This window comes from Giraffa tippelskirchi, chromosome 11 (genome assembly GCF_054371585.1).
Source record: "Giraffa tippelskirchi isolate mGirTip1 chromosome 11, T2T-mGirTip1v1.2.pri, whole genome shotgun sequence".
Classification (NCBI taxonomy): domain Eukaryota; kingdom Metazoa; phylum Chordata; class Mammalia; order Artiodactyla; family Giraffidae; genus Giraffa; species Giraffa tippelskirchi.
Window position 1 is genome coordinate 124,494,076 of NC_137285.1, and position 24,586 is coordinate 124,518,661.

The 24,586-nt window shown below is 39.6% G+C and overlaps 1 protein-coding gene across 7 annotated transcripts in view; it reads right to left on the reverse strand.

Moving 5' to 3' along the window:
- Positions 1 to 21,389, reverse strand: part of FAM168A (family with sequence similarity 168 member A) — a 195,516-nt gene extending 174,127 nt beyond the window's left edge. For 2 of the 7 annotated variants that reach the window (XM_081539548.1, XM_081539543.1), the window contains exons 1-3: positions 21,175 to 21,389; positions 12,742 to 13,048; positions 9,912 to 10,018 (exon numbers count right to left, since the gene is read on the reverse strand). Coding sequence is in view for 2 of the 7 variants with exons in the window: in XM_081539540.1 (XP_081395666.1) it covers positions 12,742 to 12,756 (15 nt within the window). In the remaining 5 variants the exon portion in view is untranslated. Of the gene's footprint in view, positions 1 to 9,911; positions 10,019 to 12,726; positions 13,049 to 21,174 lie in introns of all 7 variants that reach the window. The other 5 variants (XM_081539540.1, XM_081539539.1, XM_081539545.1 and 2 more) reach the window with 3 other exon arrangements.
- Positions 21,390 to 24,586: the final 3,197 nt, after the last annotated feature.

The window sequence follows — 24,586 nt, forward strand, 5'->3', positions numbered from 1 at the left end:
AAACCCGGTTCCCAAACTTCAAGTCTATTTCCAGTGACTATATCATGTTTTGGCACATGATATATAGTGCCAAACTTTTAAAGAATTCCTGAAACAGAGTATGTCTGGAAGGCCTTTAATTTTGGAAAGATAATCAAAATACTCCATGTACCTTAACTGCTGGAATAATGTTAGATGACATATATACACACTGCTGCTAAGTCACTTCAGTCGTGTCCGACTCTGTACGACCCCATAGACGGCAGCCCACCAGGCTCTGCCGTCCCTGGGATACTCCAGGCAAGAATACTGGAGCGGGTTGCCATTTCCTTCTCCAGGGCATGAAGGGGAAAAGAGAAAGTCAAGTCACTCAGTCGTGTCCGACTCCTAGAGACCCCATGGACTGTAGCCCACCAGGCTCCTCTGTCCATGGAATTTTCCAGGCAAGAGTACTGGAGTGGGGTGCCATTGCCTTCTCCAATATACACACTATTATATACAAAATAGACAAGGACCTACTGTATAGCACATAGAACTCTACTCAATATTCTGTAATAAACTATACAGGGAAAGAATCTGGAAAAGAATGGACTTAAGTATAGGTATAACTGAATCACTTTGCTATAGACCTGAAACTAACACAACCCTGTAATACTCCAATATAAAATAAAAATTAAATTTAAAAAATTAGATGACAGGAAGAACAACCAGATATACATTTGATGACACTAATTCATGTACAATATATTACTGAGCCAATCACTGTAATATCTAAGAAGGTAAGAGAAACTTCAATGTATCTTCAGAATATCTTATAATTGAAAACCTAACATGAGCTTTGAGTCTGGTAAACGGCTGCCCACCCCTTATTAACTGAGATATCTTAATTTGGTTACTTAAATTCTCTGAATTTAGGTTTCCACGTATGTAAAATAGAAACAATACCTACCTCTCAGGGTTCTAATTAAGATTTAGAGATAATGTGTGTAAAAACCTAAACAATGAAAACCTAGACAATGTCTAGCACATGGTACCTAGTCTCATCCTTAGCCCTCTGTGGATATTCCCAGAAAAAAAAAAAAGTAGATGAAAATTAAAAACTGAACTATACGATTCCAAATAGAATTGGCTGTTCGGTACCATGGAAAGTAAACACACAGATGACTGAAAAATAATTTTTTTCTTTTAGATATTTTGGCATCAGATAAATAAAACCTTAAAAAAAAAATTCCAGATGACAATCAAAAGCAAACTCAGCTTTTTTGCCTTGAATCCCTAAGCAGAATTTCTTGCCTGTTCAGAAGATCCTCTAGTTACCTAGTAACCACCTGCCAGCCTCAAACTAAAGAAAATTGGCTCTGCACTGGTCTAATTACCCAACCAGCCTGAACAGTCTAAAATGAAGTGCAAAATAAAGAGAACTGTCAGCCAGAATGTTAGTGAAATTATCCACAACAGGAGACCTGAGAATCCAAATACCACTGGGCAGTTATTTCCATGAGAATAAAATCACAATTTATGAGCCCTGCAAATTATACCATTATTAAAACAAACATCCCATTGAGGCTACAGCTATCCGATAAAAGGCTTTATTGTCTCTATTGTTTCATCTACTGCGCAAAGAGGTGCAAACTGAATGAGCGGTTACCAGAAGCTGCAATTTCTAGGAAATTACAATACAGACCTCCATCTTAAAGCTTCCTTTGTGTTGGGCTGTAAACGCTCCGGAGGGTAAGAGGAGAAGGGAGAATAAACTCTTCTTCACTGCCCCCAACTCAAAGACCCTGACAACTTCACAAGCAGAACTCACCAGGTACCACCCCCCATTTTCCTATGTTTTTCTCTCAGTAGGTCATTTCTGGGCTCACTCAGGAAGGAAGAATCTGAATTTAGCAAATCTACTTTATTCACTAAGCAGCCTTCAGACAATTCTCCAATCCAAATAAACACAGACAGAAGAGACAATATGGCCCCCAATTTCCCTGGCTCCTACAGTGCAAAGTACCTCCAGCTACAGCAATGAGAATTAATGAGAAAATACAAAAACATGGCATCAGTTCCTCCCATTATTAGGGGGGAGAAATCCCTTTACAATAACTGTTGGCATCATAAACCTCGAATCGCATTTTCAGACTTAAATGGGAAATCTGAGACACCACCTAATGGCTATCCTGGGCCAAATTGTATCATGGAATGGGAATGACAGACGTAATCTCTTCAGTGATAGCTCACTGAACTCCACAAATCTACCAATTTTGGAAATGGAAGGGAAAAAGTAGCACCACTAAGTATCTGCTATTTGCCAATCACTGTACACACTTTATTTCTATTCCTCACAACAACCCTCTGAGGAAGACCAGATATACCTTATTAAGGCTCAGAGAAATTATATACCTTGCCCAAGATCACGCAGCTACTAAATTAATATCTGAATTAAAGTTTCTCTGACTTTAAATTCTAAGCACTTTTAACCTTTGGTTTTTGCTTTCTTGTGCTACCTATTAGTAAAACCTAATAAAATATACTCAAAAAGAATTCTAGAATATCAAGTTTAAATACTACACTGCAAGCCAGTCACAGGACAATGCAGATGAACTATGATGTCATCATACAATTCATTTTCAAAATTCTCCTTTAATCCTCCCAACAAATTTGTGTGGTATGATACTCTTCAACTTTATATCTGAGAAAACTGAGGCTCAAAAAGATTTTACAATTTGCCCAGGGCAGCATGGGAACTAAAATCCAGGACTTTGACTACAAGCTCATTGAGCATGCAGTTTTATCACAATGCCAGACTTAAACATAGGCATAAAGAACTCAGAAATCTGTGATGAAGTTCTTTGCTTATTTATGAAGAACATCTGTTTATAATTAAAATAGCATGTGGAACACTGGGCATGCAGGAGGGAAGGAAGAAGTACCAGAGGGCCCTAGGGCCTCAAGTTGTCTAATCTAAACTTTCCTATTTCAAGAAAGCTCATTCAGTAAGACAGAACACAAGGTCTAGGTGACAGAAGAGCATTTTGGAGCACTGAACTCCTAAATGTACTCTGAGCCACCAACTGAAAGCTGGTCTGGTGCCTTCCAGGGACTGAAGACCAGCTGTGAGCCAGGCACCATTCGAGGCTCTTTCTAGGCACTGTTCTCCTCTTCCTCATGGTCCTTTGGGCTGGTGATAGAATCCCTAGATTACAGGTGAATAAACCAGGCTGAGAGATGGAATGACTTCCCCAAAGTCACCCAACTAACACAGTGACAGAATAGGGGATCTAAATCCTGACTGCTATGACTTCAAAACCATTGTTTAATCTATAAGAATAATAGAAGTAAAAAGTAATAGAAGGCAGACCAATGTTTGTGTGGGTGAGGGATCAGGGAGAGCAGGAGGAAGGGATTGCATAGGGGGTACCAGGAAACTTGTGGGAGGTGATTCCTCCCACAATTTGTGGGATATATTCACTATTTGAATTACAATGATGGTTTCACAGATGTTTACACATGCTAAAACTTAGCAAACTATATTAAATTTGTGTCATTATTGTCTGTCAGCTTCAACTCAATGAACTTGTTTAGGTAGGAAAAATACATTGTTCTTTTTACTAACCACTGACCATGACCCCAGAATATTTGCCCTTAAATTCCATCTAATCACAGGAAAACCAGGCCAAACAGTTCTTTCTCTAACCATTTTAGTTCTGAGTTTATGTAAACTATTAGTAAAACATCACAGAAAGATAGTTTTAAATATCTAAGAGTCACAAACTATTTCCAAACACTCTACAGCACTTCAGAATGCATATCCTAACAAATAAAATGTTAATTACAAAATGTAGTCTGATAAAAAGATAGAGTAATGGCATTGCACAAATCTGTATTGAAACACATCCTTGGTTCTTACAAGTGAATCTATTCAGGTTGCTAAATCTGTATTCAGCTTCTCATTTATAAAATAGAAGTGATAATAACAATGCTACCATTTATTAATATCGTACTATGTGCCTATGTACATAGTCAAAGCTATGGTTTTTCCACTACGAATGTGAGAGTTGCACCAAAAAGAAGGCTGAGCGCCTAAGAATTGATGCTTTTGAACTGTGGTGTTGGAGAAGACTCTTGGGAGTCCCTTGGACAGCAAGGAGACCAAACCAGTCGATCCGAAAGGAAATCAACACTGAATATTCACTGGAGGACTGATGCTCAAGCTGAAGCTCCAATACTTTAGCTACCTGATGCGAAGAGCTGACTCACCGGAAAAGACCCTCATGCTAGGAAAGATTGAGAGCAGGAGGAGAAGAGGGCAACAGAGGATGAGATGATTGAATGGCATCACCAACTTAACGGACATGAGTTTAAGCAAACTCCAGGAGATAGTGAAGGACAGGAAAGCCTGGCGTGTTGTAGTTCATAGGGTCACAAAGAGTCAGACACAACTGAGCAACCAAACAACAAATATGTGCCAAACACCAATCAAAGCACTTTATCTAATTATCTCATTTAATCTTGCCAACAATTATATGTTGTAAATACCACTATATTCCCATCTCATAGATGAATAAAAAAAGTTACAGAAATAGAAAGTAACTAAGGTCATATATCCGCTGGATCATCGAAAAAGCAAGAGAGTTCCAGAAAAACATCTATTTCTGCTTTATTGACTATGCCAAAGCCTTTGACTGTGTGGATCACAATAAACTGGGGAAAATTCTGAAAGAGATGGGAATACCAGACCATCTGACCTGTCTCTTGAGAAACCTGTATGCAGGTCAGGAAGCAACAGTTAGAACTGGACATGGAACAACAGACTGGTTCCAAATAGGAAAAGGAGTACGTCAAGGCTGTATATTGTCACCCTGCTTATTTAACTTATATGCAGAGTACATCATGAGAAAAGCTGGGCTGGAAGAAACACAAGCTGGAATCAAGATTGCCGGGAGAAATACCAATAACCTCAGATATGCGGATGACACCACCCTTATGGCAGAAAGTGAAGAAGAACTAAAGAGCCTCTTGATGAAGGTGAAGGAGGAGAGTGAAAAAGTTGGCTTAAAGCTCAACGTTCAGAAAACTAAGATCATGGCATCTGGTCCCATCACCCCATGGGAAATAGATGGGGAAACAGTGGAAACAGTGTCAGACTTTACTTTTTTGGGCTCGAGAATCACTGCTGATGGTGACTGCAGCCATGAAATTAAAAGACGCTTACTACTTGGAAGGAAGGTTATGGCCAACCTAGATAGCATGTTTAAAAGCAGAGACATTACTTTGCCAACAAAAGTCCGTCTAGTCAAGACTATGGTTTTTCCAGTGGTCATGTATGGATGTGAGAGTTGGACGGTGAAGAAAGCTGAGCGCCGCAGAATTGATGCTTTTGAACTGTGGTGTTGGAGAAGACTCTTGAGAGTTTCTTGGACTGCAAGGAGATCCAATCAATCCATCCTAAAAGAGATCAATCCTGGGTGTTCATTGGAAGGTCTGATGTTGAAGCTGAAGCTCCAATACTTTGGCCACCTCATGCGAAGGGTTGACTCATTGGAAAAGACCCTAATGCTGGGTAGGATTGGGGGCAGGAGGAGAAGGGGACGACAGAGGATGAGATGGTTGGATGGCATCACCGACTCGATGAACATGGGTTTGGGTAGACTCTGGGAGTTGGTGATGGACAGAGAGGCCTGGCGTGCTGCAATTCATGGGGTCGCAGAGAGTTGGACACGACTGAGCGACTGAACTGAACTGAAGGTCATACAGTCAGTGAGTACAACAGCTGGGATTTAAACTCACCTTGCAATATTATTCTGATGAATGAACTTGAAGAAAGAAGTAAAATACAATCTTGTGTGTATAAGTCGCTCAGTCGTGTCCCACTCTTTGCAACCCCATGGACTGCAACCCATCAGGCTCCTCTGTCCATGGGATTTCTCAAGCAAGAATACTGGAGTGGATTGCCATTTCCTTCTCCAGGGGATCTTCCCGACCCAGGGAGCGAGCCCAGGTCTTTTGCACTGGCAGGCAAGTTTTTACCACTAGCACCACCTAGTACGTTCTCTCTATTCTTCAAGCAAGTTTCACTAAAAGAAGTCTCTCATACTGAAAGACAAGAAAGTTTATTTTAATATTTTACAAATTAAACTTTTAACTGATTATGACTAATAGTATGCACTTTACCCAACTTATCTCTAATTCTCAGTCTGTAAATTAACTATTACTTTTCTCTGTTTTATTGATGAGGGAAATGTAATTCTGAAATGTTAAATAATCTTTTTAATAGTGGCACAGATATAAGTCTTTTGACAAGCAATAGAGCTCTTTCCAGGTTGGCTTATTGCCATCCAAGCCACTCGAACTACACACAGTACATTTTCAGAGACCACTCCTTAAGCATCTTAAGCAATATCTTTCATAACAGCACAGAACCAAAGTTTCATGGATTCTGAGCTTAAAACTCTTTACTCTAAATCATGATGCTTACAGTGTTAACACTTTATAATTAATATCTATGCAGTAATATACCCAGTCTTTTTTTTCTCATTTCTGGTCTGAGTAAGAAAACTTATGCTCCAATCTGTCAAAATGAAAAACAAAAACCAGGATGTAATATTTGTTTAGCACATTTACAAAACTCTTTCACATATATTAAATATTCACAACTTTCAAAAACAGACAGACATGATTATCCTCACTTTAGAGGGGGAAAAAAAGTGAGATTCAGAGTGCTTAAACAACTTGCCCCAAGTCAGACAGCTCATAAGTGGCTAAGCTGGGGTTCAAATCTAGGTTTTGAGCATACATCCAGAATCTTCCACACACAAAGACATTATTTTCTTTCAGAAATAAGCTCAGGTATCTATTCCTCCAAGATCTCTTCCCTGAAAAAGACATTAACACCTCCCTCTCTGCTACTTATTTTACAGCTTGTACAACACACTCATTTGAAATTGTGTATAGTTTTCCTCTTGCACCTGGGAGCTCCTTGGAGACAGAGATCACATCTTACTCAGCTCTGTGTATCATCAGAACCTACCTAGCATAGAGCCTGACATTCATATTAACTAAATGAATGCAGGCATAAATGATTATTTATGTGTCTATTGAGACTCTAAACAAAATATTTTGGGGAAGCTATAATTTAAATCACCTGTCAGGAACTATTAAGTTCTTAACAAGGCTTAAAACCCCCACAGTTGTTAAAGTCTCAGTCATCCCACCACCATAAGAGGTAAGTCAAATCCTATATGTAGGCTCAAAAAAATCAAACGCACAAGCAGGGTACTTGTGGTTTGGTACTGGAGCATTCATCTTATGTTACCTAAAAGTTAAAATTGACCACAAAATTAATAAAGAGGAAAACTTGGAAGCAGAGAAAAGAACTAAGAGTTTAAAAAGCAATCATAAGATCCCAACTTTTCCATTTACCAATGTAATTTCATTCATTACAAGTGAGATTCAGGACCTGTCACAAATCAAGTTCTTTATGAAGATCTACATGTCTACCGTATTGTAGACTGTTCCACTGACCTACCTATGGGCAAAAAATAGAGGATGAGTGTGAGCTGAAATGTAATGAAGAAAACATAAGGAAAGGTTTAATGGCCACAAAAGAAAAACCATTCTACTAAAACAGCCTAGAATAACATGGGTTGGGACATTACAATGCTAACAGATCAGCCTGAAACTATGGATTCACTCAAAAGACCTTACCAATGCCTACTCTGTGTAAGGTTGAAAAATGAGTTCTAGAGAATAAAAGGATAATTACATACAATCCCTGTTCACTGCAAAGTAGAGGAGACCAATAAATAAGAAATGGATAATTACAACCCAGAGATGAGGCAACCCATAGATGGGGCACCCAATCCCAACCCAGGAAAGTCAAGGAAAGCTTTCTGGAAAAGGTTAACTCCTAGGCTGAGTCTTAAAGGCTGAACAGGAGTTAGACCAATTAAAAGTTAAAAGGAGACATCCAGGCCCAGAGAGAAGCTCGTGTAAAGACATTAAAGCAAGAAGAATGGCACGTCTGGAGAATTGCAAACACCCAACAATGTACACTTCATTAGAACTAGAGGTAAAATGTGCAAGCTAGGAGGAGAGACAAACAATGAATGACACTGGACAGAGTTACGGGGAGAACACTGAGCTAACTCTCTTACTAAAAACACCATACCAGAGCTCCCTCTGGGGCTTCCCTGGTGGCTCAGCGGTAAAGAATCCGCTGGCAATGCAGCAGACTCCGGTTCCATCCCTAGGTCGGGAAGATCCCCTGGAGAAGGAAATGGCAACCCACTCCAGTATTCTTGCCTGGGAAATCCCATGGACAGAGGAGTCTGGCAGGCTATACAGTCCATGGTGTCACAAAAGTAGGATACAACTTAGTGACTAAACCACCAAGAGAACTCCATCTAGGAGACAGTATACCTACATTGACATGTGATTGAAGGGCAGGCTGGCTTTCAGATATGTTCATTTAGAATGGATAGTTAGTTTTCTCCTCCCTAATTTCACAGCCTGATCAAAATGTACTGTCAACTATACCTTAAAAAAAAAAAAAAAGTGCTGTCAAAGACATAAGTCTCAAAAGTATGGATGATATTACCACCAACAAAAATAAATGTAGAAAAATTCAAAGAACACTCTTCCTTTGGTTCTGGGGCAGAGTACTATGGAGAAATACTTGATCCCCTCAGTAATGAGTAGTATAGTTAGAAAAAAATTTAGAAAGGGGCATTTCTCACATTCACTGACATTTTTAATTTAGAAAGAACTATCAACATCAGTGAATTTTCCAGAACAATTCAAACCGTTTCAACTACACCAAAAAGTTTTAAAAAGTTGATGGAGAGCCAAAGGTCATACTACACCTGTATTGGTTCATGAATAAACCCAGGCACACAACCAAAATAACAGAACTTGGCTGCCAGGAAGACCAAGCAAACTGCAATCAGAAAACAAATTCCCAAATACAAAAACCAATAAATTCAGTGCTTTATTTCTCTAACAAAAATGCTTTAGAAGCCAAAATACTGTTCCTTCTTAACATGCTAAAAGTCATATTAAATTCATGCTTCATTCTAGAAGGATAATAATAGCTCTTATTTATTGACAGTAGTATATACCAAGCACTGTGATCATTTCTTTACATGAACTGTCTCATTTAATCCTCAAAACTACCTCGGAATTATGTACTACTATTGCTGTCCTTCCCTTTTTAAAGATTTTAAAAAATGAGGTACAGAAAAGTAAAGTAACTTGCACAAGGTCTCAAAGGTATTAAGGGGGAAATCAGAGGCAGCATAGATGTATTATCTATTCCTGAAGAAATCATTGACAATCTAATGAAAACTCATCCCATTAGATTTCCTCAATTTCCAAATTATTTAAACAGTTGGATAGTGTCTATCATTAAGAAGATTGACCCTTTCCCCACAACAACAAATGGTGACCAGATTCTACCATGCCAAGCTACACACAGCCCAGAGGGGATGGGTTATATCCTACTCTGTAAACACTGGTTCACTTATTTAGCACCAGCTCAAGTATTCAACAGAAACTTACTAAACCCTACTAGGTTCCAGGTATCAAGGATTCAGAAATAATCAGTGAGACACTGTCCTTGGACAATAGCACAGAATATAGTAAAGACCACTCATAGGCTTTAGAGGTAGAAAAGTCTGGGGATAAATCCCACCCTATCACTGGCCAGTGGGCCTGAGTAGGCTCTACATCTCTGAGCCAAAGTTTTCTCATATGCAAAATAAAATAATTATGGCCACCCTACAGGAGAACTGTGTATTTAAATAAGTTACCATACTTAAACAGCCTAGCACAAAGTAGGCACACAGTGAAAGTTGATTCTCCTTCCCCTAAGGTTCTAGGCTGTATGCGGATGTTGGCTAAAAGGTAAAATAATGCTCAGTACTATAACTTGTTTAGCCTACCCTCCTCCATCCGCCTCTGCCCAATCACAGTGAAAAACCAGTCATTACACAACAGGATCACTTGGTTGTGGCTTCATCTGCATCGTTTTCTTTTACTGCAAATACTCCTGGTTAAGGGTAGGAAGACAGAGAATCACTTTTATACACAGCTATGCACAGTTCACTAAAAGCCACTTCACACCTTTCTTTCAACACAAATAGTAAAGAATAAGGATCAAGCCCAATGATTTTCTAACATACTGATAAAGTTGTAAAACTGCTCAACTCTGAAGTGTTTTGGTTCTACTAAGCAAAGGAAAGGGCTTCCCTGGTGGCTCAGAAGGTAAAGAATCTGCCTGCAATGCAGGAAACCTGAGTTCAATCCCTGGGTTGGGAAGATCCCCTGGAGAAGGAAATGGCAACCCACCCCAGTATTCTTGCCTGGAGAGTTCCATGGACAGAGGAGCCTGGTGGGCTACAGTCCATGGGATCACAAAGAGTTGGACACAACTGAGCGACTAACACTTAAAGCGAAGGAAAAACCAGTTATATTCATTCTAGCTTTCAAAGCAGTATTTTTAATAAAGTTTTAACAAATCGCTCAGTCATGTCTGACTCTTTTGCGACCCAATGGACTGCAGCTCACCAGGCTCCTCTGTTCATGGGATTTTCCAGGCAAGAATACCGGAGTGCATAGCCATTCCTTTCTCCAGGGGATCTTCCTGATCCAGGGATCGAAACCAAGTCTCCTGCACTGCAGGCGGATTCTTTACCCTCTGAGTCAGGGAAGCCCCTTTCACTAAGAAATCCACCTATTTCTCCAATAAGAAATAAGTAAAGCCTGGAAACATAATTATACTAATAAATAAAACTATACCATCTTGAATTGAATTAAGGCAATGACACCAAACTGTGCCACTGTCATTGCATTCTTCATAGCCAATGCCAAAAAAAACTATTTTGAGGCCTTGCTGAAGCCACAAAAATTATGAATCTTATTAAATCTCATTCCTTACCTATAAATATTTATACATAATGAAGTACAAGAGTTTTCTCAAGGAAAAATACTAAGGCACTTATGCAGTTGAGTTGCAAGCTGAATTACCTTTTTTTTTTTCATGAAATACCATTTTAACTTAAAAGAACAACTGCCAGAAAAACTTGATTATTCAGACTTGGATGTTTGGCAGACATTTTTTCAAAAATGAACAATGTGAGACTGTCACTTCAAGGAAAACAACTGTCAGTATTTGTTGCCAATGACAAAATTTGAGCTTTCAAGCAAAAACTAGAGAAGTCTTGTCTGATAGAATTGGTGGCGATATTAACAAATGTAATATTTGACACTGTATAATAAAATATGTCAACATTTTTACAAGATCTGCATAACTCAATGAGTCAATATTCTCCAGATGACCAAAGCACAGTGACACAAAATTATGCATGAGTAGAAAACCCATTCAAAGTACAAAACAGACCAGCAGACTTTACTATAACAGAGTATGAAAGGTTCACTGTATAGCTTCAGATTCCATAAGATAATGGACCTCTAGAGAAACTACCAGTAGACAAGTTTCAGTGTAGTATTAAAAAAAAAAAAAAAAGAATATCCATCAATTATCTAAAAAGTCAACAAAGGGAATTCCTTGGAAGTCCAGCGGTTAGGACTCCACGCTCCCACTGCCTCGGGGTCTAGGTTCAATCCCTGGTCAGGGAACTAGGATCCTCCAAGTCTTGTGGTACAGCCAAAAAAAGTCAATTAAAACATTCCTCCTTTTTCTAGCCACATATATATGGGACTGGAGAAGGAAATGGCAACCCACTCCAGTATTCTTGCCTGGAAAACCCTACAGACTATCCTACCAGAAAACCCTACAGAAAATCCTACCAGAGAAGCCTGGTGGGCTACAGTCCACAGGGTCACAAAGAGTTGGACACGACTGAGCATGCACACTCACTCATATATGGAACAGGATATTCTTTATATACCATAAACAAAACAACCAGCTGCAACAGATTGAATGTAGAAGCAGATATATATATCCAGTTAGACAGTGAAAAGCTTTGGAAAAATTTTAAATAATACTCTTCTATTTGGGGAAATAATATAGCTATTTTCATTAAAATATGCTAATATTTAATATGTTTATTATTTTTAAATGCACAGTTTTAATTTTTAAAACAGCAAATTATTGGTAGATGCAATCTACAAACAAAAGTTCTTAGGGGTCTTCAAAAGTAAGAGTGAAGACACCAAAACGTTTGAGAACTATTGTTACACAGCAATGAGAAGGATAATTACTGCTTACATTGTTATTGTTGTTTAGTTGCTAAGTCTGGTCCAATTCTTTGCCACCCCATGGACTGTAGCCTGCCAGGCCTCTCTGCCCATGGGATTTCCCAGGCAAGAATACTGGAGCAGGTTGCCATTTCCTTCTCCAGGGGGTCTTCCCAACCCAGGGATCAAACGCAAATCTCCTGCATTGGCAGGCAGATTCTGAGCCACCAGGGAAGCCCACTGCTAAATGCAAGAACATAAATGAATCTCACAAAGTTGAATGCAAAAAGCTAGTCGTACCTTATAAAAGTTCATAAAGAGGCAAAAAATAATCTATGGTATTGGAAGTTAGAATATTCATTACCCAACCAGGGGTTGAACCTGGGCCACAGCAGTGAAAGAACCCAATCCCAATCACTGAACCACCAGGAATTCCCAAATTTCTTGATATGAATGCTGGTTACATTTTTGTGCACTTTTTCTTCATATGTTATATATAAAGCAATACAATTTCTTTTTAATTTATATTTGCTTAAAAAAATACTCTCATACACATACCTGCTTTAGACTCACCTGAAGAAGTTTCATTAGCACTGGTCAGAGTAGAATTAGCACAGTTTTTTAAAACAGATCTTCAGGTAAGTTGAATGTGTAGCCAAGCTACAACTCATTTAAGTAGGTTGAAAAACACTGATCTAAGAATTTAAAACAAGGGAGCTTTATATACAGTACAGTAAAAAGAATAATGGCTTTGGAGTAAGGTGGATCAGGTCTTTAATACAAGCTTCTCTTCTCTTACTATATAACCAAATGTAAGCTACTTAGTCCCTGCAGGTCTCAGTTTCTTCAGCTTCCTCTTCTATAAAATGGGCACAATACCCTAAAATGGGTAAATAAGAGAATTAAATTATATACTCAGAGAGAGTAAGCACCCAGCATACTCCCTACCCCAGATAATCAAATATTAAGTCCTTTTCGTCTTTTCACATTCATCTCCTACTAGTCCTATGGCCAAAGATAAATAACCCCCTTGAGTCTTGATTACTTAATCCTTAAAATGAAAATAATGCTGCATGACTAACCTGTGCACTGTAGATCAAATAAAACAGTATAATTATATTTGCAGAAATATAAATAATGCAACTATATATATACAGATGGGGATTTTTGCTATCAATTCAAAATAAAAGAGATAGACAACACATTAGAAAACTAAGGCAGAGAGTTCCCTGGTGAACTAGTGGTTACGATTCCAGGCTTTCACAGCCAAGGATCAGGTTCAATCTCTGGTGGCAGAACTGAAATCCAACAAGGCACATGGCACAGCCAAAAAACAGAAACAATAACAAGATACCTAAAAAGAAAAAACTAGGATATGTATAAAAAGTTATAACACAGAGACTAGAAAACGAGCATCAGCAGAAACTATCAAGCTTGAAGGACATGATCAGAAGCAAAATCAAGATTATAATCTCTAGTCACCAGGGATTGAACCTTCTGTGAAAAACAGATCAGCCTACGGTTCCTTCAAAATGTCTGCATCTAAGAAACAACACAATCTATATCATCATAAAAACAGGCATTCTGAAAGCACCCAGACACCTGCCTAAACTGAGAAAGGTGGGGGAGTTGTACTGGAATTTTTTAAACCAAGATGTTTTCAAAGCATCTTTATACAGAAATCGATGGCCCATTTAACAAAATGTCAAACTTTTAGATAAACAGAGTACTTTGACAAAAAAGACTGTAAAATTATTTGTCATACTAAAGAAATGCATAATTGCCTAAAGGAACTAAATTTTATAATAAACAAAACATGAAAACTGAGCTTGCTTTAGTCTCTAAGCTCTTCAATATTTTACAACTTTAAGGGACTTCCCTGGCAGTCTAGTGGCTAAAACTCTGTACTTCCACTGCAGGAGGCGTGGGTTCTAACCCTGGTCAGGGAACTAAAATCCTGCATGCCATGTGGTAGGGCCAAAAAAATAAAAATTTTACAACTTTTAAGTCTGATTTCTGATAACATACCAGGGATTGTCAAGCTATGGCACACCCACGGCCTGTTTTTGTACAGCCTGTTAACTAAGAATGAAACATAGGAGGAGGGAAGAAGGGAGATGTGGAGGGGAAAGAGAAGGAGGAGAAAAAAATAATAAAGACTGTATGTGGCCCACAAAGCCTAAAATATTTTACAGAAGTGTTTGCTAACCGCTGAGCACATCCTGCTGTCTTCCACTTTTGAAACTTGTGTTATATATCATTATTACCAAAGACTTTAATCAATCCAATTAAATCCTAAATTTCACTGTAAATAAATAAAAATCTACATCTGGAAAAACACACATCATCTTACTCCTCATTAGAATATCATACTATAGGTTTGTCATCTCTTCTATGCTCAGCTCAAAAATTAATCATTCACTACTTGCAAGGCACCCTCCAGGAGCAAGGACTATAAAGATGACTAGAACACAGTCCCTGCTTCCAAGAAACTTACAGTTAAGTGAAGGAGCAGACAGAAACAGTCAATTTTTCTGAAACAGCCCAAGTACTATAACCGAGGCCCACACTGGGTGCTCCTTGTGAACTTATGACAAACTTTAAGGGTGCTGAAAGAACCCAGAGGAATGAATAAAAGGAGAAACAGCATGAGCAAAGGTGTAAAACTGTAAAACATCTGTATAAACTACATACTGCTCAGTGTTACCAGTGATGGGAGATTAGGCAGAAGGAGTACATCAGGACAGGTCATAACAGAAGGCATAATATGTCATGCTAAGGAGCTTAGACTTTAGCGCCAATGAAGGGACTGAAGCAAAGGAGTGATGTGGGCATTCTGCTGCTTAGTGGAAGACATGTTTACTATTGCACACGGGTGATCAAAAAACAAGTTAGGAGGCTACTGCCCTTGTATAGGCAAGATTAATATCTGAACTAAGGTGATAATAGTAGTAAAGGGGCGATGAATTTCAGGAATATTTATTTGGGGCTACAGGATAAGGGACAAGAAAAGACTAATAGCACAGATTCATATCTTGAATGGCTGGATGGACAGCAGTGCCTTTAAGTTAGGACAAAACTACAGGAAGAGATGATTTTAACTTTTAGGGGAGATAAAAAGGGAGAAGTCAGAAGAAGTAGATGGGGAAAATGAGTTCTGTTTTGGACCTACTGAATTTAAGGATCATCAAAATGGATGTATGTAGGTTATCAATAGCCAGTGAGATACACAAGTCTAGGGATCAGGAAAGATGTCTGAGCTGGAGACAGAAATTTTGAGAGTTATCAGCATATAATAGCAGTTAGAGCCAATAGAGTGGGCAAGACTACTCAAAGAAAGAATCTTAAGAAGTCCAGTGAGCCAAGATCCATGGGGTCACAGAGTGGAACACGACTGAGCAGCTTTCATTTTACATGCTAGCAAGCTGTACTATTACGCATGGCAGGCAGATTCTTTACCATCTGAGCCACCGGAGAAGCACCTCTTATCTCATATAATCCATTAAACAACCCAACAACTGAATATTATCTTTTACATATGCACAAAGGATCCATCTCACTGTACTCTATCTCTGTAACAAGTTACAGGTAGAAAACTAAGAGGGAAATGACTGTATTTGTCAGGATAGCGGAAAGCAAACATTGTACACCACATTCTCCACTTCAAAAAGTCTCAATTGTTCCATTTTGAGCAAGCCAGCACAGTTAACGTAGAACCAGGTCCCATAAACTCACTAGGAGAAAGTTCTCTAACACCCTCTCTGTCCCACTGTATCTAACAATCTTCAAGTTTTAAGGGAGAAACTGTGAACTGCTCTTCATGTATTCCTCCTCCACTAGAAGAACCCTTCGGAAAGGCAATAAACCAAATATGACAAGCTTTTCACCTCTGTGTGGGTGTCTGATTTCAGTTTTGTAAACTAGAGAAAAAAAAATTAACATTTACATTATCCTTCACAGTTTAAAGAGTAGTTTCACATTTATTATCTCATTTGAGCTGCCTTTTTGCAAAAAGATGCACAAAAATTCTGATCAGAAGGGAGTTAAGTGACTTGCCAAAACATGACATGAAGTTCTAAGTCGGTACTACAAAGAATTAGTATCTAATAAATCTAAGATGCTGTTCTTTCACAGCTCACAAAGGTTGCTACTACCCACTCCCATTCCTATTTCCAAGTATGACTGATCCATATCTGGATAATCTGGTCATCCATAAATGCAAACTGGCTTCCTCTTGCCATCTAGACTACCCATATATGTATGTGTGTGCACACTTACAGGCAGTTACTGAAGAATATACATTTTTAAACATGTATATATAATATACATGGGCTTCCCTGGTGGTTCAGATGGTAAAGACTCCACCTGCAATGTGAGAGACCTGGGTTCGATCCCTGGGTTGGGAAGATCCCTTGAAGGAGTCCACAATTCTTGCCTGGCGAATCCCACAGGCAGAGAAGCCTGGCAAGCTACAGTCCATGGGGTCACAAAGAGTTGGACACAACTGAGCAACTAAGCACATATAATATACATACAAATAAGAAATGCTGCTGAGTAAAGGAACTACAGACAATAATTTTGCTTCCTTTTACTTTTTTGTAATTTCCAATTTCTATCATGAGCAGGTTATTTTAATTAATGGTGGAAGAAATAAAGCTCTTTTAAAATTAAAAAATAAGGATAATAAATAAGAATAAAGCAAGCTACAGAAAAATACTTACACATTTTTGTATTTATATAAAGTTGTAAATGTATAAAATATACTGTTTAGGATAAATATTTGTTTCCTAAAATTATTTTTAGAAGGGAATGATTCACACAAAATTCAGGAAAGTGGTGGTTACTTCTGAGAGAGAAGGAAGGAAAGGAATCAATCATAAGAAGCTTTAAAGATACTAAAAATCTCCTTTTCATTAAGCTGAGTAGCAAAAACTGAGGCCTTCAATTTCCTATCATTCTTTAAATTGAAGATTTATATTACACGAGCTTTTATACATATGATTTATTTCACAATTTGAAAAGATATAAATAGGATTGAAGAATTAGAACTTCAGATCTGTAACCCAAACTCTTCCACTTACTGTATAATCTTAAGACTAATTTTTACTCTTCTCAGAGCAGTTCTTATTTTATATGAGAAAGCTAACACCTAACATATGTTTAGTACTTTACTGTTTAAAGTTCCTAGACTATAGTACCAACATGCAAACATGTATATGTAGATAAACTGAGATAATAATACAAAGTAATACCTCCTTAATAAATAACAGAACATAAATAACTAAGAATTCAATGGTAGGACACAAGAGGCTATTCACATTTAGTCTTTTCCTGTCTAATAATTATAGCAACAATTAATACTTTTTAATGTGTATTATCTAACACACTGTATTAAATGCCTTCCATGGATTAGTTTGTTTAATCCTCAAAACAACCTGTGAGATTAGTCCTCTTATGCCCATTTTACAGATGAGACCATTGTGCCCAAGGTCACATTGCTAGTAGTAAATGGTGGACAGACTTCAGAATCCACGCTCTTGACCACCATATTAGTTTTGCCTCACTTTTCTCACTACTTTTTTTTTTTTGTTTGACTGCACCTTGCAGCATTCAGGATCTTAGTTCCCTGACCAGGGATCAAACCCATGTCCCCTGCATTGTGAGTGTGGAGTCTTAACCACTGGACCACCAGGGAAGTCCCTTCTCACTACATTTAAATCATCTATCTCTCCTAAGACACTGAAAGCTCCCTGACAACAGTTTTTTTGTTAATTTTCATTTCCCCTGGCACTTAGCAGGCAATAAGTAAATAAATAGTGAACAAATATTTCACATATGTGCAGTGTTTTCAGGACATAAAGTTATTTCAGGATATGAACTGATCTGTTGCCCTTTGACAGCCTTCTGAAAAGTTTTTTTTTAATTTTTACCATTTTTAATTGTATTTAATTGTAAAATTAAGTGGCAGTAAGTACATTCACAATGTTGTTTAACCATTACCACTAAGTATGAAAAGTTTTTAATAACTTTACTAAAATTATTCAGCTATCAAGTGATAGAAAGGGGATTTGAAACCAAGACTCTCAACCTCTTAATTCACAAGCTATTCATTCTACCAATGTACCTGTGTATCAATACCTCCACTGCTCCTCTTGCTACCAGAATATTGGGAGAATCAAATGAGGTAAAGATACTAAAACACTTTATATACATTTCTACTGAACAGGTGAACACATTTGTGATTAAAAAAAAAAAAATCCACCAAGACATTTCTCCCAAGTGATTATTTTCCATTTTGAGCTCTCAAAAGCTACAGCTTTAATATAAATGTCCCACCTCTAGATCAAGCCTGCAGTTGCACAAAAGCAATGGCTGGATGGACCCCAGAGTAAAGTTATGAGGAGAAACGCTTACATTAGTTAGAGTCCACTCTCATCAAATTACCAGTAACTGCTCAAACCTGATTTTCATTGTAACACAGAAAGCCTCCTCATAACAAAACACTTTCAATTCCAACGATGAAGTCCAACCTTCAATCATTCTGCCCATTTCGGAACGACAAAAAAAGATGCTATATACTGGGTATTTTTATGTGCTCAATTGTGAAAGCCAAGGAAAATGGTTTGTTTAAGAGCTAAACTCTGAAGCTTGAACCAAAAACTAGAATTATTTTGATCCCACTGGTGCCAATTTTATCCTCTTTTACATCTCTCCCCATTTTTCCCCCAGTCTGAGCACTAATCAACAGCCACTTCATGTTTGACATATCATAGTTAATGCAATTAAGTCCAGAAAACTATTTCCCTAAAGATGTTTCCTCCATTAACATCCCTCTCTACCTTCCAGCATCACTATTCTGCCATTAGAATGAGCATATCATTAAGCTTTAAATAAAATTTCTGATAAATAGATGGATGTATTATTTTTGTAGTTAATGCAATATGCTTATCTCCTAATAAATAAAATAAAAATGATTCTATGTTTTTATCTACATCTGACAGAATTCTAACCACCTGAATTCCTTTGGAAGAAAATTCAATCTATAGAAATACAATCCAATTATTTTAAATCTTACCAAGTAATGTCAAAAGAGAATCAAATGAAAAACTCCATCAATAGCAAACCATCTCACCAATGAATATTTATGACATTTCCATATTTCCTGTCTTCTGTTTACATAAAGCGGTAGTGCCAAGATTCATCTCAGGATTATTAGCCTGCAATACAATGATGTGCCTAATTGCCTTGCAAACCAGGACACCAATAAATGGAGTCTTCAAGCAATCAATTTTAAGAGGGGGAAAAAAGGCCTAAGCTCTTTCTGAATACATGCACGTTGCCTGACTAGGAAATAAATTCAGCCTCATATTTTTCAGTCTCATTCATCAGTTCTCAAGCAAGGAATGTTCCCTTAACTACTTAAGCTCATCAAATCTATTTAATACCAAATTTCAGGACTAATTTTTAAAACACACCTTGGGCAGAAACATCAAACAGAAAGGTATCTATCACATTCCAGTTTCATCTTCTTCACCTTCAGTTATGAGTGGGTTTTTCCCTCAACTCTCTTTTTAAAATACATGAATAATAGAAGATGCCTTCCCCTCCTCAATTATACCTTAACTGAAGCCCCACTCAACTTTACCCTTTGTGATGGTTTACTTCCACATGATACTAATACAAATGAAACAAAAACTAACAGCTTAAGAAGTCCTCTAGAAACCAGTCTTTCATGTACCTTCTCTGTCCCCTGAAAAGTCACCCAATCATAGCCTCCAAAGCTATCCGTTTAAGTCCACTCGTAACCCCCTCCTGTCTCTTGCAGGCCCTCCCAATCCTTCCTCTGCAGAATCATCCAATCAACCTCCTCCCAATATTGCTTACTGCCCCTCTCCATCCTCTCTGCCCACTCCATACCAATACTCCCAGGTTTCCCACTCCTTAATTAGCCCCACCTGCTACCTCACTATCAGCAACCACCTCTCCAGTCCTACTAATTCATCTCAGACATTCTTTCTCCCAAACTGCCTCTGCCACCTTGGCCAAGGGACATTTTCTTCAAGATACCATCCCCCAACCTTGCTCACCACCTGCCACTATTCTTTTGGTGAGTCCAACCCCGAAGCATCTTCTGTGCCCTCTGCCTCCATCCTGTATCCAGGGAGCCACCAGTGGTTCTAACATCACTCTAAATACCATCCTGCTGTGTTCCCACCCCCCATTTGAGGCCTAACTTCTACTAATTTACCCCCTCCTGCCAGCTCACCCTCACACTCCCCTCACTGAAAGTCCCGCCCCCACCAGCTCCTATTACAACTTCCATAAGCACTCCCCAGGAAAACCCCAAATTCTACCTCCTCTGCTCTCCTAAACCACGCTATTCCTTAAGTCTCAACAAATTCCACCACCCCAGATGGCAAGCAACCACTTCAAGCTCAGGTCTCAACCCATGCCAAGCCCCTCACCCCCAGCTCCTACCTCCTCTATCAGCCTGACGAAGGTCCACGCCACACTACAGAATTAATCACCCCCCAGGGTCCTATCCAACTCTGCAGTCGCACTTTCTATTGAAATCCACCCCTTACCCCGTAACCCGGCCCGGATCCCAAGCTGTCAATTGCTCCAGGCCAACCCCAAATCCACCACCCTCATTCAGTCCCCTCCCCCATTAAAAGCCATCCCACTCCAGTTTCACCATCCATTTCGCCCAAAACCATCCAAATTCCATCCCAACCCTACAACCCCATGCTCCTGTCCCAGGTCGTTTCCATTAAAAGTCCCCTTGCTTCGTCGCTCCCCCCGCAACCTGCTCGTGTCCCACCCTCACCCCACCCCCAGCCCGCGCCTGGACAAGTCTCCCTTGCCAGCCCGCCGTTCCATCGCGACCTTAACCCCCTTCCCCAAACCGTGGGGGGGGCTCCGCAGCCCCCATTCTCATTCTCCCCAGTACCACCGGCCCAGGCTCAGCGAGAGCGAGCCGGGTAGGGTGGGGGTGTATCTCCTCACCGGCGAGCCGCTGCAGGCGAAAACGGCGGCGGCGGCAGCTGAGGCGGCGATGCCCTTGTCTTCTCTGAAGGCTACAGAGGGGACGCTCTCGCTCCGTCGCCCGTGTCCAGTACGGTGGCGGATGGCGCGCAGGGACTAGGAGCCTCCTCCTCCTCCTCAGCGACTCGGCTCAGAATCCTCTGCAGTAGCCGCCGAGGAGCCCGACGGGTGGGGGCAGGGGACGCTGGGCTGCGGGCGAGGGAGGAGGCTGAGGGAAGGGGCGGGGGACCGCTGAGAAGGGAGGGGAAAGAGCAGCCGGCGCAGCGCCGCGACACGTCCCACCGCCTCGGCTCGCCGGGACCACAACTCCCGGCATGCCCCGCTCCGCCCCGCGCGTCGCCTGCGCCTCCGACCGCGCGCCCTAAGCGGAGGGAGCGCTCTCTACTCCGTCACAGACAATGGAGTAAAGCCAACCATCCGCGGGTGGCTTTTGTAGACTCAGAGACCACACAGGAAGGAAGTTAGGTCACCCCGCAGCCCCATCCTCAAGGGACGATGTTAGCGGCGTCTCCAACCTCTTTACGCGCGCGCACACACCACCACACAACCCCAAGACCTCCTCCCGCTGGACTACATTTCCCAGCATGTCTCACAGCCTCTCGCCCTCTTTCCGGACTCTTCTCAGACCTGGTACTACAGTTCCCAGGGAGCGTGGTCCCTGCGAAATGCTGGGAGATGCAGTTCTCAGTTCTTCCTCCATGTTAAGAAAAAGAAGTGAAAGAGAGAGGAAAGGGAAGGAAATATGCCACCCCGCCGAGTACAGGCCTAGATGGGCAAGATCACCTGCGAGTCTGTACTCCTCGCAATAACCGTTTGCCACTGTCTGGCACCAGAACTAATGCAGCAGCTTCCTCCTGGTCTCCCTGCAAAACTAGACGACTTGGCAGCTTGAGCCCAAATATAAAGAGGGTACTTCTTGACCCAGCTCCGTTACTTTTAAGAATTTACCTTAGAAAGATAATCAATTTGGAAAAGATGAATGGACAAGGTTGTTATCGCAGGTTGTTGATTATACTGGGGTAAACGTTAAGTATCCATCACTAGAAGCTGGTTAAATTATATATACAAACAATGCATTAAACAGCTGTTTAAAATAATGATATGGGTCTATTTCTTGACATCAAAAACTATTCACAATTTATTCTCAAATGATAATAGAACAACATGTTTAGAGTGATCTAATTTATGTGAAACTTGAGACAATATTCTATAAGCATAGAAAGATTTCAGTAAAAAGGTTCCCCAAAATAGTATCTGTAATAACCTTAGAATAAAGTGTGTCAGATTTAAAGTAATTTTTATTTTCATACTGCCTGAATTGTTTAAAAAGAGAACAAACTTTTTAAGCTATAAACTATTTTCAAAAAATAAAATTTTCAAATCTAACAACAACCTGTTTTTCCTACCTAAAAGCTTTTCATGGCTTTCTGTTGTCCTCAATGGTGCTCCAAGAGGAGGACTATCTAGTGTTTCTGGGAGCCCAGCATTTCCACTACTAAAACAAATAATAGTGATCACTTAACAATTCATAAAAGAATAGTAAGTTAGTAGAGAGTATTTTCTCAATTTTCATTGTGTTTCCATCTTCTGGTCTTTCTACACCCATTTCCTCCTTTTCTCATACTCATTCTTGAAACTCAAGCCAAAGTCCTGCCTTCCCAAGAACATATTTTAGACATACTGATTTTCTTTTTATTTGAATTCTTATAGCAATGGTTTCTAATCTGTGGGCCAGAGATCACTATTAGGGAGAGGAATGAGGAGGGAGGAATAAAGTTATTGTAAAGGGACCACAAAGCAACACTTCAAGCATCGTCTATAAACCGAATAAAATAAATCTTACAGTTAAAAATTGTTTCTGGGACTTCCCTGACAGTCCAGTGGTTAAGACTCCATGCTTCCACTGTAGGGGGCTTCTGTTGGGTCACTGGTTGTGGAACTAAGATCTTGAGTGGCTCTGCCAAAAAAACCAATGGTTTCCTTCTATGCCCAGTTCTTCTAGAATATGGAATATGGTATCAGATGACCTCTGACTTAACATAAATCCTGTATGAAAAATGTTACGGCATTTTAGATCTTATGTAATTGTTCCTCACTGTTCTGCAAGAAACACCAGAACATTCCAGCTCCACGAGCTAGCCAATATGAGAAGCACAGGCCTACCAGAGAAAGCCCAGGTTGTCTGAATCAAAGCTTAATTTGGTCCATAGTCCTGCTGCAGCCAATCTCTTCAGCAGCTTCACCCCACCTAAATCTAATTACACTCCTATGCCTAATGACTCATTTTCCCCAAATGCATCAGGCCCTATCTTTTTCAAACCACCTCACTTTTCATCCTATTCTCCTAGCCTTAAAATTCCAAGTGGCCTCCCTGCCCCCAAAATCGTAGACTCTCTTCTCCCTTTTCTGAGAATAATAAGAAATGTGCCTGTGAAATGTGGGCTATATCCCTTCCCCTGTCTGAGTGTTGCATTGACAATCCCACCTTCTAAACCTGCTTCACTCCTCCTCCTCCTCTTCGCCAACTGGCCGACAGTGGAGGCTGGGCAGTCAAAATGAAAAGGGTTGAGTCTATCCAGCCAGTAAAGCATATCTGAGCTAGGGGAATAGGTATGAGGAAGCTTACCAGATTAGGAATCTGGGAATCAGATCCTAAATTAGACCTTGCCATGAACATGCTGGGTGACCTTTAGTAAGTCCTTTAATTTTTTTTTTCTGAACCTCATGTTTATGTCTATAAATGGAAAGATGATTCCTGGCCTGTCACCTCATAACGTTATTAGGAGAATCCAATAAAACAATGGGTATGAAAGTGCTTTGAAGACTGTAAATTGCCACTTACAGTCCAACCCTTCATCTAATTTGGGAATTCTCTCTCCAAATCCCCACATCTAAGTCGTGGGGACTGTAATGTAAACCTTTTACTCAGAATTATATTATTATTAATGAATTTATTAAAATATTTAAGGAATTTGCTCTATTAAGCCAATTTAATTCCTTGATAAATTTTCTGTATAGCACAGTTAAAACAATTTCTGGCTTTTCTAAATTTTTTCTAAATTGAAATTTCATAAAGATATATCCTTTTCTCTATCAGTTTTACAAGAAAGATCTGATTCATCTGTTATCTTTTCTCTTTATCAATTTTTACTGATTATTGCTTCAGCTGTCATGAAATTTCTCATCATTATTTGCACCAAGTCCACCTTTTCTCGGGAGCAATTTGAGCCATTGTCAGTTTTATTTTGTGTTGATTATTTCTACCAAGTGGAATTTTCCCAGGGGTCAACTTTGCAACGTTCAATGTTACCAACAAAGATGGGATCATTCAGTTTGCTTTTCCATCCATAAGAAATTTTTACCACGTGTCGTT